Source organism: Petaurus breviceps, unplaced genomic scaffold (assembly GCF_028583685.1).
Source record: "Petaurus breviceps papuanus isolate PSGF00001 unplaced genomic scaffold, PetGlider_PUasm1.0 90769, whole genome shotgun sequence".
Taxonomy (NCBI): Eukaryota; Metazoa; Chordata; class Mammalia; order Diprotodontia; family Petauridae; genus Petaurus; species Petaurus breviceps.
In genome coordinates this window covers 13,486,555-13,509,521 of record NW_027187341.1, presented here as the reverse complement: position 1 = coordinate 13,509,521, position 22,967 = coordinate 13,486,555, and the positions used below count along the sequence as shown (strand labels likewise).

Below are 22,967 nucleotides of genomic sequence, written 5' to 3'. Positions count from 1 at the left end.
ATCATTCAACTTCCCAGAACCATCCTCTGAGGCTTAGAGGGATTGAAATCTACATTACTAGAGAAGAAGAAGCATGCACAGTAATGACACTGAGTATCCTTTAAGCGTGATGTGAAATGAGTACTCAGTAGGGGAAGCCCAACCCGCAAGATTCTTTTTGGTTTGGGAACATTTCTCAGTGCTGCAATCTCCTTTTACTCTAACCACGTGTGAGGACAGCTTGACATAGAAAAAGATGAGATTTCAACAAGTCATTTTGGAGTAGATTTTTATGTTCGCAGTTCTACGTTCACGCCCTCATTGGGTCAGTCTGACATAGCACAGAGTAGTACAATGCCAAAAACTCTTGAGTTTTTGCACATCTGTTCATTTCACAGTATAGGCCACATGCTGGATTTGGCAGGTATCGGAGGTGTGTGGGATGTAATGGCTCAATACTTTTGATTCCAACCCAGATCCTTGGAGTTCTATGAAGCTGGACACTTCTGGACATTGTTAAAATGGAGAATGAAGCAGAACTTATGCTGATAGATATCTGGCTGTAGCCCAGTTTGGGTTAATAGCTCTGGGAAACTCTGGTCACACTAGACAGCCGGTTCCTTATCACTTTATTATCTCCTGCTCATTATATAAACTAAGAGATATAAAATCAGGGAACTTTAGATGTGGAAGGGACTCACAGAACGTCTTGTCCCACCCCTACATGTTACAGTAAAAGGACCAGAACCCCAGGGAGTTAAAATGACTTGCTATCATCCTGCTATCTCAGTAACCAGGACCATGCCTAACATTGCTAGTCATAATTTTAAACTTGCACATAGGTGGAATCAGTAATGTCCATAGAGCTTTCAGTGTTCATAAATCCATCCTTCCTCAGTGTCTAAGCTGATAAATGTACTCTAATTCCTTACTGTCAGACCATCTTGTTTAACCATCAGCCATTCTGCTATCTGCCAGCTTCTCAAGGCCCCTTTTGCCCACTTACCTGAGCTCTTTTTGCCCTGACTCCTCCCATACCCCACTATTCTCCACCTGACCTGTTTGCTACCCACCCCCTGCCCAAATGGCAAAGGTTAAGGTGAAGGGTGCCAAGTTGGTAAGGTAGCTTAGTAAAGGATGGGGAAGGAAAACTCACTGATCATATAAATACCAGGTAATGTGGGAGGGAGGGAAGGGAGGGAGGAAGGGAGGGAGGAAGGAAGGAAGGAAGGAAGGAAGGAAGGAAGGAAGGAAGGAAGGAAGGAAGGAAGGAAGGAAGGAAGGAAGGAAGGAAGGAAGGAAGGAAGGAAGGAAGAAAGGAAGGAAGGAAGGAAGGAAGGGAGGAAGGAAGGAAGGAAAGGGAGGGAAGGAAGGAAAGAAGGAAGGGAAGAAAAGAAGGTGAGGAGGGAGGGAGGGATGAAAGAAAGGAAGGAATTATTAAGTGGAAATAAGGAAGATAGTAAAGTTTGGCGTAAGAAGCGGGTTTTTAGGGTGACATGTGAGAAGGCATGCTAAGAAGGGTTGCACTGTAAATAGGAGTATTATATCAGTTACTTTTTTAAGGTATTTAAGCAACTTTACAGGAAAAAAATATCTAATCAGCATTAAACCCTAAATTAATTCTATCACCCTATATTCTCTTCCAAATTGATTCATGATATGGATATGTCCTCCAGAGATGCAGATTGCAACCCATCCATGCCTGTTGATCCTATGAACTCTTTTTCACAGCTTCTCACAAGTTTGCCCAGGAGATCTGCCTAATGTCTAGGGGACCTTCCTTACTGTTGTTGATCTTTTCTAGATAGTGTAAGGATACCTGTAGAGCACATGGATTGTCTGTTTGTTTCTTGCTCTTACCATTAGGGAGCCCATTTTTTTCAGCTCATACATTTCTCTGATGGCATCTTTTCCTCTGGTTTCCTTTTGTAATTCCTTTTTTGCTCCTTAATGGCAAGGCCTCCTTTTCATATGCATCCCTGGCCCCTAGCACAATACTTGGTACATTAAACTCACTTAAAAAATGCTTGTTGATTCATAGATTATTAATGGAATATACATGTGTGTTTTATTATGTTTGACTCTGCCCGATTCAACAACCATGAACTAAGAACTCACTATTTACAAACCAATCAATCGACAAGCATTTATTAAGGACTTACTATGTGCCAGGCACTGTAAGTATTGTTCTGGGTACTGACCATAATATATATATATATATATATATATGTGTGTGTGTATATATATATATACAGTCCCTGCCTCCAAGGCATTTATTACACTTATTTCATCTTATTTTTTCTTTCATTTAATGACATTTCATTCAGACATTTCCATGTAATGATGTGGTACCCACACTTGCCACTTTTTTATTTCATCTTGTTAATATAGTAGAGTTGGCTTAATTTGGAGGGTGGTATGTTTCTGTTTTTTTATTAAATGGAGAGAAGACTCTTTCCAAGCAACAGTTTCACAGCCGGAAGGGACCTAATAGATCATCTAATCTAACCCCTCATCTTTAGAAAAAAATAAGGCTTTTGTGTGACTTAGGAGAGATAACTTTTTGACCATCTTCTCTGAAAATCAGTGTCTTAGGGATGAATTGATCATCTGAATTTTGTTTCCAGGTGGGCAAACATCCATAGCAGTTAGTCAGTCAGCAAGTGTTATAAGGTTCCGAGGGCTCTAGGAAAGGCACCATGAGAAATATAAATACTTAGTTTAGCATATCACATCACCAGTGTGTCCATGCTTATCTTGGTCCAGAAAACATGCCCCTACTCCCAGGATGCCGATCTTCCCTAGTCCAATTACTTGGGATTCAGTTGTTATAAACTCTTCCACCCCTCAATTCCCAGTACAAAGTCCTACTACTAGGCACTTTCCCCAAAGTCCTTAGCCAGGAAAATACTAAAGAAGAAAGGGGAAAATCGTCAACAGTATTAATCCCACATCAATCCAGGGTAACCCATCTCCTTTCCGGGGTGACCCATTCTATACAGCTTGTTCTATGCAACTGTATTTCATCTAACGACAAGATCTATAGCCCCAACCTTTGCTTGGTTCATTGAGGACCTGACTTTTAAGTTATCAACAGATAATTCATTATAGAATCCACTCAGACACAGCTGGGAATGTTCATTTGAATATGACTTTTCAACAATTAACCACAGAGAATCCCTGGAGATGAGTATTCCTTACTTTCACTCTTTTAATTTGGGAGAAAAAGAGTCAGGAGGCTGGGGAGGGATTGCTTTTCACGGCAATGCTAAGACCAACATCCTGCTTTTCATCTGTCAAAACAATGCTGACAGTTGATTTTCGTGATGGAAAAAGCTCTCAATTTATCATCTGATTCCAACTAAACCATTCATTCCCCTAGACCTTTTAAAATGTTCTTATAAATTACAGTGAGGAGAGACAGATCCAGGCTCCCTTTAAACAACAACCAGCCACCAAAAACCAGTGCATCAAGAAGGAGTTGGGCTTCCTTCGGCAGCAGTCGGGGGCAATATGGATTAAATACCTTTTTGTAACCAGCAACTATAATTATTTGGAAATTTTGAAGCCCTGTGATTTCTAACACAGCTGCATGAGTGAGCCCTTTTCCCATTGCAGTATCCATTGAGGGAGAGAAACACCATAATTCTATCCTTCCAATAACTACAATTTTATATTGGTAAATCAAGCATAAAATTGGTAGTTGAAATGCTTCCAGGAGTCTTTGTTTAGAAATACCTTTATTCATCTATATATTATCTTGGTCACTAGCTTTCTAACTGCTATCTTCCAACAGATAAGAAATTCTGTTTACTGTGTTACCATTACTGTATTCAAAATGTATTGTTATCTACTGTTTGTTGAGTGCTGTTAGAAATAACAGGGCCATAACTCAGCCTGACAAAATGGTCACAGGGTGACAGAGGTGATATTACTTGGCTGAGGCTGTTTCTGCCTCTAGTAATTTCTGATATTTATTTTTTTTCAATGCAGGTATCATATCAACATTTCTTCACGTCCATCCTTTTGGAGCCAATATAGAATATCTTTGGTCATACATGCAGCAGCTGGATTCTAAGGTAAATGGTTTTTATCTAAAGGGCTTTCATTGCCTAAATGCAAAGTATCGTGATTGCTGACGGCAGGTGGACTCCGCGTGAGGCCCCATTAGGGACATAATGGGGAAATGGGGCTTGTACGCTTCCCTCATTCCCAAATTCTTTGGCAGGCAGGCTGCCTTCCTTCACTTGCCTTTGTCTTTGTAGTAGAACAAACTGTTATCTGAAATGACAATGACTTTAAGCAGATGCTAAATTACTTGGGGAAGCTTGTAGGGAATGTAAAATGTAAGGTTAGTCAAGGGAGTCTCAAAGACAAGAGACAAATCAGTCAAGGGCTCTCATTAGGGTATCAGCCTTGGACCATGCTGGCAGGCCTCCCAGTTACAGGATTTCCATTGACTTCTAAAGGAACTTGATACAGGGGGGGAAATGCAGTCATTTAAAGCTACCAGAAATATTTTATAGATTTTAAGAAAATAACTTAGGTCCTAAGTTATTTTATGTGTTGTTGGTCAAGTTAAAAAGCATACCTACCTCCTCTCCGCCAAGTCTTCCTATCTTGTAAACTAAGTTTGGTTTGCTTCTCCCTCCATTTTGATCCAGGTCAGTGCAAATGGGATTTTGTGTTATCTTCAGGGTTACACAGAAATATACTCTCAGGATCTTGGAGAAGGACAATTAGTGGTCCTTTATTTTTTGTTTGATTGATTTAAATAATTAGGATCTTCCCACCACCATCTTCTTTCCATGATGACATTCTTGGAAATGTCAGATGTTGTCTCAAAGTTAAGACTCTTCTCGCTTCCTTGATGCCCTTGAATTTGCTTTCTCTTCCAGTGCGTGAGGGTCCTACAAGTATAATGAAGAAAGGGGCCTAGAGGGTTGACAGTGTTATGGGAAGACCCATTGGTAACAAATTGGTGCCCACAGAAGCCCTAATAATAGCCAGAAGGACAGAGAAGTAAGACTGATTGACGACTGTAGAAGAGATAAAACTCAAAGATTGAATCTCTTGTCCCATTTAGGGTCGCACAGTGTGCCAAGGAATTGTGAACTGGATAATCTTCTAGTCCTGTTTCCGTATCAGCCTCATGCCACATTGTGATCGAGATAGAATGTATTGTCATTTATGAAATGTAGAGAACCATGGACATATGAACAGGAAGAGGAGTAGTTCTTAACTAGAAAAGGAATAAATCAGCAATGCAACTTTCTTTGTTAAGAAAGAAGGAGTTGTAACAAAGAAGGGAGGCCAGTTGTGGTCCTTGAGGGACTAAGTACTCCATCCATGAACACACATTGAAAGAAGTAGGAAGATCCTTAAGAAAGCTGTCTATAGGAGACCATATCTCGGATACCTTGGTCTATGGAGGAAGGTCCTAAACTCAAAAGTTCTCTAACCTGAAGCACACAATAAAAAATATTCCCAATTCTAATTATTATCAGTGCAGTACTAGCTAATGCACCATTTATGTTCTGTTTTTAAGTGAGGCCATCTTATGTCTTAAAGACATTAGATTCCTTGCATGGGACTGACCTTCTGCTTTAAAGAACACAGTCTAGAACCCTCTACCATTACTGGAAGTAAAGAGTTTTCTTCAGTGCTACAAATCCCTGACATTTTTTTCCTGGCTGGGAGTGGTGTGGAATGGGATAATGTGAGATGAATGACCTGCCTTAAGGGACCTAATGGATTAGAAATAACTTCCTTGCCTTGGAATAAGGACACCTGAGTTCTAACTCCAGGCCTACTTTGGGACCCTGGACATATTTTTTCTTTTCCTAGGCCTCAGTTTCCTTAGTGATAAATATAAATATATAATATATAAAATAATCATATCTAATAATAATTATATATAATGATCATAGGATTATAGATTTAGAGCTAGAAAGAAGCTTGGAAGTCGTGAAGTCCAATCTTTTATATATTGTTATTATATTATCTATAATTTAAATATAAATAAATTATAATTATAAATGATTCATGAGGTCCCTAATAGCCAAAGTTTCCTGTGGCTGGAGGTTATATGATGTTCATCTTGGTATCTGCCCATAGCACCAATCATGATGCGAGGTGTATAGTCAACATACTCAAAAAAAAATGACTTATTAAATTGAATAAGCGTGAAGGTGCAGTACACGCTACAAGAATCTCACTTTCTTTTGTTTCAGTAAAGTACTGAGATCTTCTACCTTTCCTTTTCTGTTGATCCAGCCTCTAGCACAAATACCTGGCATATATTAGGCACTTACATGTTGGTTGACTGAACTTGTATCCTGGGTCATTCTTTTCTTACCTTTCTGGAAATCCAGAGAGAGAAGAGAAGCATTATTAAAGGGAAGCTAGTTGTGTTTAGCAACAAGTGGTATTAACCAAAGGATTCACTTTTCCAAGAATTTCTGGGACCCTTTGTCTTCTACATCATTGGTATAGGTTAGTATTTCTTTTTTTTTTTTTGGAGGGGGGAAGGCAGGACAATTGGGGTTAAGTGACTTGCCCAAGGTCACAGGGCTAATAAGTGTTGAATGTCTGAGGCCGTATTTGAACTCAGTTCCTCCTGACTCCAGGGCCGGTGCTGTATTCACTGTGCTACCTAGGTACCCCTATAAGTTAATATTTCTAAATGCCATGGTGGGTCAAGTGTAGGACTTTGAGTCAGGAGGACCTACATTCAAATCCAGCCCCAGACATTTAGGTGACAATGGGCAAGTCATTCGTTACATATCTCCCAGCCTTGGTTTCTTTGTCTGTAAAATGAAGGGATTAGACTCTGTGACCTCCACACTTCCTTCTGGCTCTAAATCTATAAACCTATGACCATTATATTTTTCGCTCAGGGAATAATTGAAATAATGGGTTTTACTTATATTGATGGTAGAATGGGTAGGGAATCTTCTTTCTCCATTCCTATACTGCTCAGTAAGTTTGTTGCTTATTTTCAGGAAGACAGACTTTATGCAGTTTTTTCCATCTGTCTCAGGGGATAATAAATTCATTTAAAATTAGATCTTAGAAACTTGGTCTCCAGCAATAAGATTAGTTTAAGTGACTTGTCCATGGTAATGCAGCAATCTAAGATAACTGAGTTGATGATAACAGAGTTCCCAGGTGCCCTCACGGAGTTTGTTACCTGACTGAGGATGAACTGTAACCCGAGGTAATCTCCAATTGCCATTTCTAAGCCATTGACAGGAATCTTTGAAAAACTGTAGAAAATAGACAAGATGTCCCCAGAATAGAAATCAACAAATGACCTGGTTTTAGAAAAGGAGAAAAAAGATGGAGTCTTTCACTGGTCACTGAACTTGATTTTCCTTCCTAGCAAAATTCGAGAATGCATTATTAAAAAGGTGGCTTATGAGCACTTAGAAAGGGAAATTGTCATCACTAAGATGCAGAATGGGGTCGATTATTTTCTTTTCTGATAGGGTTACTAGACTGGTAGAACAGAGTAGACAGAATACTCTTGGATCTCAGTGAGGTATCTGCCCAAATCATTCATTAATACATTAGACATGGGGCGGCTAGGTGGCACAGTGAATAGATCACAGGCCCTGGAGTCAGGAGGACCTGGGTTCGAATCCTGCCTCACACACTTAACACAAAAGCCAGCCATGTGACCTTGGGTAAGTCACTTAACCCTAATTGCCCTCCCAAAAAAATTGCCAAATAAATAAATATTAAAAAAATAAAAAATAAATTTGAAAAAAAATAAAGCACTCTTTTAAAATATATACATTAGACATAAACACAGCCTTCATGAACCTTGTGAACAAATTAGGAATAAGGGCTAAATGGTAATATACCTAGGTGAGTTTATAACTGGCTAATGACCAATTGTGATTGATAGACTGATGACAATCTGGAGGGAGGCTCTCACCTAAAGATTTCTCCTCAGCTCAGGTCTTTTCTCCCTTTTTTTGTAAGTTACTTGTATGAAGGTATATCTGGCCTACTTCTCCAATTTGAGAATGGCATAAAGTTGGAAGAAATGGGTAATACATTGGATGACAGAATTGGGTTCCCAAAGATCTGAGATGATGAAATTTGATAGGGATAAATATAAAACCTTCTACCTTCAAAAAAACCGACTGAACAAGTACTGGATTAGTGAGCAACAGGTCATTTGAAAAAGACGTGGGAAAATAAGGGACTGTAAGCTTTGGATGATATGGCAGCACCCCCCCAAAAAAAATAAAAAAGAATTAACACCATCTTGGGCTTCATCATGTCAACTATTACTGAGTTTGTCCTTAGAAAGACAAACAAAATTAGGTAACTGCATGTGTATGTTTATTTCTCTCAAAACTTGTAGAACATGGATATAGAGATATGCATGGATATTCATTGTAGACAATGAACTCAAGGACAGACAGACAAAAGAAGATCCTACACCTTCAAAGCAGTTCCCTCTTACCCCTCCCTCCCTTCCTGACTCAGGATGCCTAGATCAACTAAAATTATAGTCTCCATAATATGAGAAAGGAATTTTCTTAATTGGATAAGTCTTAAATACAATAAGATAGGAGAAGTGTTAAAGTGTCAATCGAAATTATAGATCCAGGATATCTGTGTTTCTTCTATCATCAACATAACATGATATAACATAATATAGCATATGTCCATAAAATACCAAGATAAGAAAAGTCCCATTATTCAAGACAGTGTCTGGATCAAGGTGCCTTGGACTTGGTAGTCATAAACAGAAGAATGCTCCTGGCCAGCTTCATCTGGTCTTATAGTTGCTGACATAGGAAGGGGCATTTTGGGTTCACTCAGAAAGCAAAGCATGTCTGTCATGCCAGAGCACTCAAAGCATTATTGTAGGTTGAGCTCAGAGTAGACCAAAATGTGTCTCCTGATTGAGCAATCTACATTTTAGGCCTTTCTCAGGTCTTGGGGGTTCAAAATGGCTTGGGGAGGGGTTTGCAATCAGTGGAAGAAAATGGTTTCTAGGATAAAAGAACTGACAAGACATCTTCACTTTATCCCAGCTCAGACAAAACATCTTGGGCACTTACTGTGTTAAGATCTGGCTGCCACAATTTAGAAAGAGTGTTAACCATCAGGAACACACCCAGCTAAGTATAAGTAGTATAATTAAAGGACTGGAAACCAAACCATGCTGTGTGAAAAGTGAGTTTTAAGAAGATCATTGAAGTAGAGTCCAAAGACCTATATTCAACGTGGTTGTGTGACTTACCAGCTAAATGGTCTTGGATGAGTCTCATTTCCCTCATCTGCAAAAGGAAAGAGTCACAGTGAATGATCTCTGAGACCCCCTCCATCTCTACATCTGTGGTCCTCTGAGCCTGTGTTTTGTCTAGGGAAAAAATGGGGGGAGGGAGAGAAAGACAAGAGGAGAATGGTTGGGAAAGAAAAATGGGAGAGAGAGAATATGTAGCTACGGTCTGCAGAGCACTTTGCATGTCTGATCTGACTTGGTCTTCACAACAACCTTGTGAAGTGGGTGGTATTTTTATTCCCATTTTACAGATGAGAAAACTGAGGCAAATAGGTACAGCAACTTGCCCAGAGTCACGCAGCTACTAAATGTCAGAGGATGGACTTTGAACTCCCCAGTTTTCTTCATTCTAGGTTCAGCCCTCTCTATCCGTGATAACATCTATCTGTCTCATATTTGAAAGACAGTTGAATACAAAGGAGGATTAGACTAATTTCCCCTGCCCTCAGAAGGCAGAACTAGGAAAAATAGATATAGAAGTTGCAGAGGTATATTTGAGCTCAATATGAAGAAAAATTGTATAATAATAAAACAATCCAGAAGAACTAGGTTGCCTTCAGAAGATACTAAAGTCTCTGCATTACTCAAATCCTTCAAATGGTGAAATGAAAAATGCCTTAGGCTTATAGCAGGGAAATCTATGTTCCAATCTACCCTTAATTCACCACTTAAATTCTCTGAACTCCCATCTCCCTATCTGTCAAATGGAGGTGGTACCAGGTACCTATCTCACAAGGGGTGTTTGTTGTTCAGTCCTCTTTTTTCATTCTTATCCAGCTCTTCATGTCCCCATTTGTGGTTTTCTTGGCAAAGATACCAGAGTGGTTTGCCATTTCATTTTACAAATGAGGAAACTAAGGCAAACAGGGTTAAATGACTTGCCTAGGGTCACTCAGCTTGTAAGTGTTGGAAGCCAAATTTGAACTCAGAAAGATGAGTCTTCCTGACTTCTGGCCTGGCGCTCTATCCATTGCAAGCAGAGAGCCTTGTAAATAGGGGTTTCACGGGGCTTAAATGAGATGATGGCTGCAAAGCACTTTGTAAACCTTAAAATGCTATGTAAATGCCAGGTAGCATCCTAATAATTATCATTAGCCTTCAATCTGGTGATGACTTCCTTCTCTGAGCCTTTCAAGTCATGTTTAAAGAGTAATAAGAGATATGCTGGTAAATATTTAACAATCAGGCTCTCTCAGGGGGAAAAAAATCCTGAATGCCCACACACTTTTAAGTTTGATCTGTAATATTAACATTTTCTTAAGTCTAGATGATCAACAGAACAATAAAGCCAGCACTGATTTGTAGCCGTTGCTGATTTCTGAGGTGTAAATACTAACACTGAAAAGTGGTTCTGCAAGCCAGTATATGCTGGCTCCACTCTACCTGCGTATAGAAATATCAGTTATTAAGTAGATTAGTTCTAGAGAATGTTGTAGAAGGAATAGAATTGGACCATATGCCTTCTCAAGTGCCTTATTACTCAGGAGTTTCTGTAATTCCATGGTTTCTATACCTTTCCTCAGAGATTCAATTGGATGATTTCATCTTATCTCGGATTGGCACTTAAATTTTGGAAGACAAGCAGGAAATTGTGCCCCTGAGGCAGGAAGAGCCTAATGCTTACTTCTTCTCATCGATTCTTTTTTTTTCCCTTCCTCCCAGTGAGGACATCACTGTGTGACTATTAAATCCCAGAATAGACCTTGGCATGGGAAAAGGGCCTAGAAAATGTTTAGATGTAACAATATTGGCCACATTTCTATAGACCATAATAATTTACAGAACACAATCTAGTAGCAACCTCAGCAGGTGGGTAGTACGGGTTTTATTTTCCATTTTCTACAGATGAGTAAATAGAGGCTCAACAGTATTAAGTAATATCTTTCCCATGGTCATATGGCTAGTAAGCTATGGAGACAGGATTTGAATCTAGATTTCCTGACAAGTTAAAAATACTTTCCACGATCCCATATTGCTGCTTCTTCTATCTGGTGTGGTTCCAGAAAGATAAAGGACTGTCTACCATCTCTGACCCTTTGAGGTTCTGAAAATACTTCATCTAGCTGTTGTTCAGTCATGTCCTACTCTTCATGACCCCTTTTGGGTATTCTTGGCAAAGTTCCTGGAGTGGTTTGCCATTTCCTTCTCCAGCTCACTTTTTGGATGAGGAAACTGAGTAAACAGGCTTAAATGACTTGCCTAGGGTCCCTCAGTTAGTAAGTGTCTGAAGTCAAATTTGAACTCATATAGTAGATAAATGTGAAATTCTGTCATCCTTTCATCTAGTAACTTTAATGGCAAACAAACCCAGGACAGAGCCCTGCACTAGTCAAGGCCCCATTTTCTAGTTTCCAAGACGTATAGTCATTCCTAAATGGATTAAATCTCATGTCCTAAGAGATCCTGTATTCAGTGAGCTGCTCAAATTCTGGGTAAGGTTAATCAGAAGGAATTGATTGATGGAGCTGTCACAGGTAGTTTTTATTACAATGGAATATTTTTCTGGGATATTTATTTACCCATTTAGAAACATTTAGCATGTGTCAGATAGAAGCAACATGGTATCATTGAGAGAGAGAGCTGGCCTTGGGGCCAGGAAGACCCAAGTTTAAGCCCTTCCTCTGTGACCCTAGGTTACTCAGTTGAGTTCTCAGAGCACTTGACCATTGGTGAGGGCTGACTGCATATTCTTCCATGATAGTCCTTAAGGGTGGCCCCAACCAGATTAAAATGGAACTCCTGTCTGATCTTAATGTGTTAATGCAGTGATAAAAAAAAAAAGAGAAATATATGAACATATGTTGTTTTCTAAGTAAAGATGTGGCCCACAGTTTTGTATACAGTTCAGTGACCCCTTTCTCTATCTGAGTTTTATCCCACTATTCTAGACACTGCTCTAAGTCTCTGGCTGCAGAAAAAATGCTCCCCTGCTTTGATAAAGGGAGTCTCCTGATCCAGGGAATTCTCTTTGACAATGAAGGGAACAGCTAGGTGGCATAGATAGTGGATAGACAGTAGATAGAGTCAGGAAAATTCATTTTCCTGAGTTCACATTTGGCCTCAGATACTTACTGACTGAGTGAACCTGGGCAAGTCACTGTTTGCCTCAGTTTCCTAATCTGTAAAATAAGCTGGAGAAGGAAATGGCAAACCACGCCAGTATCTTTGCCAAGAAAACCCAGATGGGGCCACAAAGAGTCGGGCATGACTGAAACAACTGAATAACAACAACTATGTCAATGAAATCAACAAATCTTTATCTCTTTGGGTCAAGTATTTTCCAAGGACTCTGTACTGGGCATTTGGGGGCACACAAAAACAAATAAACCATGCTCCCTGATCTCAAGCAGTTTATAATCAAGTAAGTGAGATACGATGTGTATACAAATAATTATATACAAAATTATAATTATAATGAACAGTAACAGAACGTAGTAGGCAGAAAGATCTGAAAGGTAGTAATAATGGAGCTTTTACTACTGGTTTCATAGGCCTGTTAGGAGGAAAGCATTTTGTCAACCACATATATGTGTGTGTGTGTGTGTTTATATGTGTGCGTGTGTGTGTATGTTTTTTGACAGGTCAACTAAATGGCACAAATAGATAGAACACTGGGCCTGGAGTCAGGAAGACCTGAGTTCAAAACCGACCTTACTAGCTGTGTGACCCTGGGCAAGTCACTTAACCCTATTTGCTTCAGTTTCCTCATCTGTAAGATGAGCTGGAGTGTATGTGTATATACATATACATGTGGGCACATATAGATTATACATACACATATAAGTGTGTATATGTGTAGTACATATGTGTGGAGTAGTTGTTTCGTGTGTGTGTGTGTGTGTGTGTTTGATCATAAAGCCTTGCTTAGAATAATGATGGCAGTCTGGAATAGTGGATAGAGAAATGGCCTTGAATTCAGGAAAAATGTGTATCCCCAGCCCCAGCAGGACAAATAGAAAATGGCTTTTTCAAATGCTTGTTGAATTGAACTGAATTGCGTGCTAAATTGTGCTATAGACATTTAGTACAATAAAAATTAGGGAGGGAAAGACATCCGTGATTGCACTGATAGAACTGGGGATTCGGTGCATACCTTAGAAGTAGCCTCTTCTCCTTGAATAATGCCCATTTCTCTGGCGCTTTAAGGATTATAACAATGCTAGGTAGAGAGTGCAAGCATTCTGTTGTAGCTATGGTGGTCACTGTTGCTAACTGAGCTCCATCAATGTAGGGAGCTTGGGAGAAGAGCTGACAATTTTCTAGTGCCTTATGGTTTGCAAAGCACTTGGTACTATATTATGTCACTCAATCTGGTCCTCCCAACTGTGGTGGGAGGCACATATTGTTAATTTGGGGGGGGGGGGCCAGGGGCAATTTGGGGTTAAGTGACTTGCCCAAGGTCACACAGCTAGTAAGTGTTAAGTGTCTGAAGCCGGATTTGAACTCGGGTCCTCCTGACTCCAGGGCCGGTGCTCTATTCACTGCATCACCTAGCCACCCCATATCATTATTTTATAATGAGAAAACAGACTGAGAGAAGTTAATTGACTTGCCTAGGGTCTTATAGCTGTCTCCTGGGCAAGATTAGAACTCGGGTCTTCCTGGCTGTTTAACAGCATTCTATCCAGTATAGTACCTAGCTGCCTTCTGGTTAAGGAACTCCTGTCCATGACTGTAACTGCTCTGCAACTTTGAAGTCTTAGAAAAAAGCTTGGAGTTCTGAAGTGACTTACGTAGTGGTGAGTCACTTACCACTAGGGTCAGGATTTGAATGCAGATCTTCCTAACAGAAGCTGGCTGTCTCTCTACTAGGTCAAGTTGTCTCTCGACTTTACAAAGCATAGAAGTGATTCATTCATGGTCATGGAAAGTGTCAGAGGCAGGATTCAAACCCAAGCCTCCTGACTCCCAAATCTACTGGGGTTCCCCCCTCCACTGCATTTACACCATTATCACTCTAGCATGGCAGAAAACAGTTTCCACAAAAGGGAATTCTACCCTTGAACTTGACTTCCCCTATTCACTGGTCTTCACTCGACCCAGGCTTTTGCCTTACAGGACCTAAAGCAAAAGGGGAAGGGGGGCCTCATGTTACTCAGCTTCCCCCTGCCTGCCTGACTGACCTGGGGAGATCAGCCAGATAAGCTGGAAAATAAAATTGATTTATGTCTGCTCATGTCAATTTGTACATGTACCCAGAGGCCCCGGGCAAGCGGGGTTGGGGGGGAAGGGGAGGGTTTACTCAATAAATCAAAAAATAAACCAAGCAGATCTTGTAAAATACCTCTGTGGCTTTTGTGCCACATAAGCCCAAGAAAGTAGCAGGCGTCTCAGTTTCTGAGAGCCTGAGCACCATGCCTATGGTTTTACTTAAAATTAAAACAGATAAATCTGACCCAATATATTGATGTTTCATCTTTGGGAATTTTAAAGTAAAGGGATGATGAGGAGGGGGAAAATCAAAGATGACTCAAGCAAATGCCACCAACTGCTTGAAGCAAAAACCAACTAGGTAATAGAAAGATTAAAACTTATTTATTACAGAAATCTCCTCCTTCTCACCTCCCAAATGCACAACCTATGTGGAAGTGAGTTTGCAGATCCCCCAGCACCTCTCCCACCTGATTCCAAGGGTTCCACAGAGTTTTATTTTCCACATCTGTGACAGCCTCCTCCCAGAATCCCTAAGGGACCTGTCAGATCATGCATTATAGATGAGGGAGCTGAGGCTGAACTCACCAACTGCCAGCCCAGGGTTTCCCCCAAGTGTTGCCTGTGTCTTCCAGGAGGGTCGTGGTCTTTTATGTCAGATACTGCTGTTCCCAGAGACTGAAGTGGCCTTGGGTGGGATGTAAAGGAAACAGATCAGTGGCTGACAAATTATTGATGTGGTGTAAAAGGGAAAGGCATTGGGAAGAGCTGCAGATACTGTTCAAATAAAGAAATGCTGGCTGTGGGGCAAGGAAAAAAAAGAGCAGAAATAAAGTATCAAAGACACAAAGGAAAACCTGAGAAAATCTAAATAGTGCTCATGGTGAGGTGAATAGAGTCAGGAAGATCTGAGTTCAAATATGGCCCTTGGACATTTACTAGCTGTGTGAACCTGGTCAAGTCACTTAACCTCTTTTTTCCTCAGTTTCCTCATTTGTAAAATGGAGATAATAATAGCACCTACTTGCCAGGATTGTTATGAGAATAAAATTGCAAAGTGTCTGGCACATAGTAGGTATTATATAAATTTTAGCTATTATTATTATTATTATTAACTAGCAATGATATAAGATTTGCAAAGCACCTGCCATATGCCATTTCTGAGTCCAGCCTGACCCATCGCTACCTCCAAAGGAATGATGAGGGTATTTTAGAATGAAACTTGACTTGGAATAATAGAACTTGACAGGTGGAACTCTCCATCACCTGGCCCAGATCCTCCATTTTATAGGTGAAATAGCAGACCTCTGGAGGTGGGCCTATGACCAGGTTAAGGGACTTGACCAAGGTCACACCGTCAGGGTGGCAGAATTAGGGGCCCAGACTGATGTTTGCTTGGATATGCTGCTAACAGAGTTCCCTACATCATCCCAGTAAAGCTTTTAGAAAAACACCCCTCACAGCAGATAAAGAGTGAGTCTGAAAAGCGTGGATTTCTCTGCGCTCTTCTCTAACTCTGAAGGGCAGCGTTTTTCTCATTCGCCACCAAAGGCTTGACTCAGGGGTCAAAAGGCAGCTTGGTGTAAATTGGAAAGAACATTTGACTTGGCTCTCCAAGCTCCAGGTTCAAGTACCAAGTGACACCTCCCTTTTAGCCTCGAGATGTTTCCTCTCTTCAAACTATCTGACATCTCAGCATTTAGTTTCCTGTAAGTGCTATTAAATATGCTTTAAGACTTTGAGGAAATGGTGCTATAGACTCTGAAAGGCATTCTGTGCAGATAACACTGTGCTTCCTTGCAAAGGCAGAATGGTAGAGTGGATAGAAACCTGGCCTTGGAATTAAGAACATTTGGGTTCGAATCCAGCCTCAGCCACATGCTGGTTGTATGAGCCTGGACACCTCCTACTTGTTGATGCTGTTGTTCAGTCATTTTTCAGTTGTGTCTGATTTTGTGTGACCCCATTTGAGGTTTTCTTGACAAATATACTAGAGTAGTTTGTCATTTCCTTCTATAGATCATTTTACAGATGAGGAAACTGAGGCAAACAGGGTAAATTGACTTGCATAGGGTCACACAGCTGGTAAGTGTCTGAGGCTGGATTTGAACTCAGGGAGATGAGTCTTCCTGACTTCAGGTCCAGTATTCTATGCACGGTAGCACCTAGCTACCCCCAGCAACTTTTTAAGATTGTAAGTTACAGATCTGAATTGGGAGAGCAAATTCTCTATACCAATGCACAGATCCAGTCCAAAATCAAAAACAGGAAAAAAAAAATACCACTCTACTCTACACTTGGGGAAAGTACAATTTCTACCAACACAAATTCTAATCCTTCTGTTTCTTGAATTTCTGTAGAAAACAAATCATCTATTGTCCTACCCTTCTATTAATGAGACTCTACCATTTAGGTTGGTCAATCAACAAACTTTTGAAAAGTGCCTGCTGTGTGCCATGTACTGTTATAATGCTAGGGAATATGAAGATAAAAACAGAATGGTTCTGCCCTCAATTAACTTACATTCTACATATAAGTAATACAAACTATATGCAAAATAAATGCAAAATCTTTCAGGGAGCAACCCCAGAAGTCCTCAGATCAGAGTGTGTACTTGAGCTGAGCTGAAGGAAGCTAGGGTTTCTAAGAGGTGGGGGTGAGGAAGGAAAGTATCCCAGGCAGAAGGCCCCGCGAAGAGGGAATGTTGTGTACAACAAGGAAGAGTGACTTAGGCCAGGTTGGCAGAAATGTAAATTGCATGACAGGGAATAATGTGTTGTAAGTCTAGAAAGATAGGATGGGGCTGACTGAATGCCAAACAGAGAAGTTTCTATTTTATACTAGAGGCAAGAGGGACACAAATGTCAAATGCATCACCAGTCTCTGGACCTGTGCTTTTGAAGCCTTTCCAGCTTGGGGTATCTGCCCGAGCTGATAATGGCACTGGCCTAGCTGAGAACCCAGGGTCACCTCCATACCACAGTGGGGCAGTGGAGAAGGACTACAATGGAATCTGCCATGCTCATGAGCCCTAAAACTTTAAAATAGATCCATCGTATTTTAAAGCCTATTTCTTTGTAAAATTCAGCTGAACTGAATCTTATTTAACTGCTTGTTCTAGAGTGAATTTTCCCTTAAAGGACCAGTCAGTTTATAAGTATATATAAGTATGAGCCAGGCACTGTGATAAGTACTGGGAATACACAAAAATTCAAAGGACGGTCCCTGCCCTCCAGATGTTCACGATCTAAAGGGGGAGACCACAGATTTAGAAGTGGACGAGACCATAGGGGTTATCTCGTCTAGCCCCCTCATTTTACAGATAGAGAAACGGAGACCCAGAAGTTTGCCCAAGTTTTCCTCTACAGCAAGAGACAGAGCTAGGATTTAACCCAGGTTTTCTGAGTCCAACTTTGATAAGGTCTCACTGTACAGCACTGCACCTTTCACCCATTCCTTTTCTCTACTACATACTAAAATTCCTTTGAGAATGAATGGCAGAATCCTAGACATGGATCATCCAACAACAGGGTACATGTGAATGGTATCCTTCATGCAATAGCTTCCAGCCATGATATTGATTTGAACTGACCCTTCCATAGACCCTTGTGAACAAGAGTAAATGTTTGTTAGACTACTGGGTAAGATGAGTGGGACTAGTTGAGGAAATATTCCCATTTGTAGTTAGTTAAGTCCATAATCATTTATTAAGTGCTTACTGTGTGTCAGGCAATGTAATAAGCACTGGAGATAGAGAAAAAGTTGAAAGCACTGACCCTGCCCACAAGGAGCTGGCATTCTAATAGAAGAGAGTGTATCGCTAACAAGATATTCACAGCACCTACAGTGGCTATGGATATGCCAGCGTAATTCTGAATCGCAAAATATAACAGATTTTCCACACAGTAGATAGAACCAAAACATTTATTCAGACACCAGAAAGCCGAATTGTAACACCAGAAAGCCAAATCCATCATAGCAACAAAGAAATCTATATGCAATAAGAATGCCATCCCCAAGCTTTCCCCCTGCTAGGGCCTTCCCACAGACACTCACAGCTTGCTACCTATTTCCTCTCTTTCCCTCAGCTCTAACTGCTCTGACCAACTTCCTCTGGGCTCTGCTCCACCCATTTGGGAAGCTCCTCCTACCACAGACTCATGTGACTCAGGCTTCCATGTGACTCAAGCAGGTCACATGGACCTATTGATGGATGGGAAAGATCTTCCCATTTAGCAAAGATGCCTTACCATTACAGAGAGACAACATGCAATGTATTTATATATGAACAGGATAGAGCCAAGTTAGAGATAATCTTAGAAGGAAAGCACTCCTTACAGGTGGTAGGGTTTTAACTAAGACTTGAAGGAATCCAGGAGAAAAAGATGAGGAGGCTTAGCATTACAATCAATCAATCAAACAATCAATTTATTAGGTGCCTATTAGGTGCACTATGCTGATGGCCAGTTATCAGCAAGCACCCCAAGCATCCCCAGGGTGGCTGCTCACACAGGTTCTTAGATCTGCTTTGATAAAGGAAAGCAACTCAAAATGGGTTAACAAGCTTACTTTAATCAATCAAACATGTACCGTTTACCTTGTTCAGGGGAAAAAGGTCAGCACCCCAAACTTCAGAATATACAGACAGAATTATCAAGACAGAGAAACAGATCAAGTACACAGGTTTCCAAACTGTCCAACCATTACATCCATACCAAATCAACATCTGGGTTTTTCAAAGCCGGGGGTTCTCAACAACGGCTTCCCAGAGTTTCATCTGATCAAATCACAGAACACTTCTCAAAGTGAGCCCCAAAACAAAGCTACACATCAGGGCTTATATAGCCTTCTCCTGGCTCAGAGAATGTAACAACCTTATTGACTCACTGGCCAATCAAGAAGTATCTACTGAAAAACAAGCCTCCCGCCCCAGGCTCCAGGTGCACTTTAGCCTAGGGGCAGGGAAGATCTTAAAAATGTACATTCCCATTACAGCCAGGTATACAAAAAGAGGCAAAAAACAGTCTCTTCCCTCAACAAGCTCACATGCAGACATATATTCAGGACAGATTTAGGAAATAATTAAAAGAAGGAAGGACCTGTAATTAAGTGGGGTTGGAGAAGGCTACCTCTAGAAGGTAGAATTTTAGTCAGGGTTTAAAAGACGCCAAGGAGGTCAGTATTGGGAGCAGAGAAGGGAGAGAATTTCAGCTATGGGGGATATTCAGAGATGTCTGGATTAGCCTGGAGCTAAGAGCTGGAGGGTCTTGTTGGTGGAACAGCCAGGAGGCCATTGCCATTGGATTGAAGAGTACATGTTGAGGAGTAAGGTATAAGAAGACTGGAAAGGTAGAAGGAAGCTAGGTTATGAAGAGCTTTGAATTCCAGAAGGAGCATTTTGTGTTTGCTCCTAGAGGCAAGTGGAAGCCAGTGGAGTGGGGGGAGAGGGGGAGGGGGCAACATGATCCCCCCACTTTTGTTTTAGGAAAATCACTTTAATTGCTTGATGGAGAATGGATTGGAGTGGGGAAAGACTTAGAGGTAGGCAGACCCACCATTAGGCTATTGCAATAATCCAGGCATGAAGTAATAAGGGCCTACACCAGAGTGGTGACAGTATCAAAGGAGAGAAGGGGATATATAGGAGTGATATTGCAGAGATGAAACCCGCAGGCCTTGGCAACAGCTTGGATATGGGGAGTGAGAGATAGTAAGGAATACAAGATGACTCTTAGGTTTCAGTCTGAGGGACTAGGAGGATGGTGTTGCCCTCCACAGCAACAGGGAAGGGGGAAGGCTTAGGGGGAAAGATAATGAATTCCGTGAAAGTGTACAGTCATTATTTGGAATGTCTTGTCCAAGGAACAGTAAGGAAGCCAATTTCATGGAAGGGAGTTAGGTGTAAGAAGACAGGAAAGGTAGGAAGGGGCCGAATTAGACTAGAAAAATAGGACTATAAAATAGACTAAAAATAATGTAGAAAAATAGAAATAAGACTAAAAATAGGAAAATAGAATAGAAGGGGGAGAGAGGCTATTGCAGTTCAAGTATGAGGTAATCAGTTAACAGCAAACTAGCAACCTCATAACTCCTAAAACTTTAACTGCCTTGCCCTCTAGCCAGTCAAATTAACTGGCAACAGCTGTCATTGGGGAATAATGAATTAGAACACGTCATAGAATGGAAAGGGAACTTCCTTTGGAGCCCAAAGGTCATGGGTTCAAATTCCTCCTCTGACACTATCAAAGTGACCTTGAACAGATCACTTAGTTTCCTTATCTGTGGAATGAGGTCACTATACTAGATGGTCTTGGAGGTTCCTTCTCTTCAGTGGCTATGAATATGCCATCATAATTCTGAATCGCAAAATATGATAGATTTTCCACAAGGTAGACAAAACCAAAATATTTATCCTAGGTCTTTGAACTGCATATTGCTTTAGGATGGATGATCTGAGAGCCTAGCGATTCACATACTGTTTGTCTCATTGGAAAATATATCCTAACTCATCCCTTGTCTTCTTTCCATTTGCTCCAACTGATTCTTCTCCCTTTCTCTTAGATATCAGCGAATGAAATTGAAATGCTTTTGATGAGGCTGCCGCGCATGTTTAAACAGGAGTTCACGGGTGTTGGAGCAACACTGGAGAAAAGGTGGAAGTTTTGTGCCTTTGAAGGAATTAAAACCACCTGACTATGAACAGCAAACACCCTCTTCTTGAGAAGCAACCATTGTACCACGTGGGCAGGGCAAGGCAATCTGAGAGTGAGATCGTTGGAGTTTAGCACATGGCGTTACATTCGCAGAGCCATCAAGGCCTAATTTTAGTTCCATCTGTGGTGTTCTCTTGTAAGTGGAAATGTAATTGTGCACCAGTTCCTTAAAAATAAATTTTTTTTAAAAAAAGTTTCATACTGTGACAGAGCCGTTTCCTACGAAAACCAAACAATGACACCACATTTGTAAGGATGGCGAGGTTTTCAAATCTGCAACTTCTGAGTAAATCCCACTGAACGAAACCTTGGAGGGGAGACATGGACTGACCGTGGTTGTTGCTAAGCTACCCAGAAATGTAGATGTAATGTATAGTTGAGCTCATTAAATGACATTTTTCCTGGAAGTCTTTCTGTTTTAGTATATAAGTAATTTTACAGTGAGGAAAAAAAAATCATACCAAAAGAAAACTTGAATATGTGTCCTAATAGTTAATGTATTTTGTAAATTAAGTTATATGCTATTCCAGGGATTTTTGCCTTATTCAAAGAGGCCTAAAATGTGATTGGACTCCTCAAGAATGCTCTATCAAGAATATTATTTTTCTAAGGTAACGATTCTCCATCATAAGTTCTTTTAACATGGATTGCGTAACAGTTTTCATAAGCATTGTAAATAGAGGGGAAAAAAACAAACCAGTGACCCTGTCTTGTACTTGGTATGTTACATTCAGGTTTATGCATCAAAATAAATATTCAGTTGCTTTACTGTTACAGATTTTATAGCAAAGATATTAATTTTTTTCAATAAATATGACTTCTACCATATTGGTTTTACAAGCAATCCCTCTGATGTTTCTTAGTTTTTCCTGTTTGAAAATGTATGATTTCTTAGACTCAGTTGTTCACCCCCACCCCAATCCTAACACCTTCCCATTTTACACATGAGCACTGTACTAAGGGAGATAACATTGGCTCAAATTAGAGAAAATTACATTTTTTAGAGTAGAGAGTGCCAAGATGGAAGATTATGCATTTGTTAAATAGAGCAGATATTGTTTAAAAATATCTAGACAAAGCAGCCAGATTTAAGCAACATAAACTTCACATTTGTTCAGTGGTCTGTTAGATCATTACAATGCAACCAATTAGTCACTCTTATTAACTCACAGATAATCCTTTTGTGCATCATTTTGGATAAGAGATTAAAGAATTCACACTTGGCCCAGCGTATTAACATTTGGAGGCAAAATATTCATCCATCAATTCAATAGTCAACAAATTTTTGTGGAGCAGTGTGCAAAGCACCATAGGCTATACAAAGAAGAGTGACGCATAGTCCTGCCCTCAAGGAGTTTCCAGTCACACATAGGAGATATAAAAAGGTGACAGATTCCTGACAAAAGATAAAATGTGAAAATTTAAAAATACAATTTCAATACAAATTAAGTGCTTCAAGACTCTAGACAGAGGCCATATTGTGGAAAAAAATCATTTGTCTTTGATTACACCACTCCTTAGCTGATAGTTGACATCTGGGTGAGCTTATACTAGTCACTTAACCACTCAGGTTCCTCATCTTTAAAATGGGGATGGTAATATTTATCATGCCTACCTCACAGGGTTGTTGTGAGGATCGAATTAAATTCTGTCGATAAAGAACTTATAAAGGGGTATGGTGAATATACAAAGTGCCAGTTATTATTCCTCAGAGATGGCTTTAGGAAAGGCTCTTTAAAGGAGATAGCATTTGAGTTGAGACTTGGTGGATGTTTAGGAGTTGGACAGATGGAATGGGAGGAAGAAGGAACCCCAGG

The 22,967-nt window shown here is 40.4% G+C and overlaps 1 protein-coding gene across 8 annotated transcripts in view; it reads left to right on the top strand.

Moving 5' to 3' along the window:
• ENOX1 (ecto-NOX disulfide-thiol exchanger 1) overlaps positions 1–21,994 on the top strand; it is a 726,395-nt gene extending 704,401 nt beyond the window's left edge. For all 8 annotated transcript variants that reach the window (XM_069068688.1, XM_069068694.1, XM_069068693.1 and 5 more), the window contains 2 exons: positions 3,973–4,058; positions 20,999–21,994. In XM_069068688.1, coding sequence (XP_068924789.1) covers positions 3,973–4,058; positions 20,999–21,130 — 218 coding nt within the window. In that variant the 3' untranslated portion in view covers positions 21,131–21,994. The remainder of the gene's footprint in view (positions 1–3,972; positions 4,059–20,998) is intronic.
• Positions 21,995–22,967: the final 973 nt, after the last annotated feature.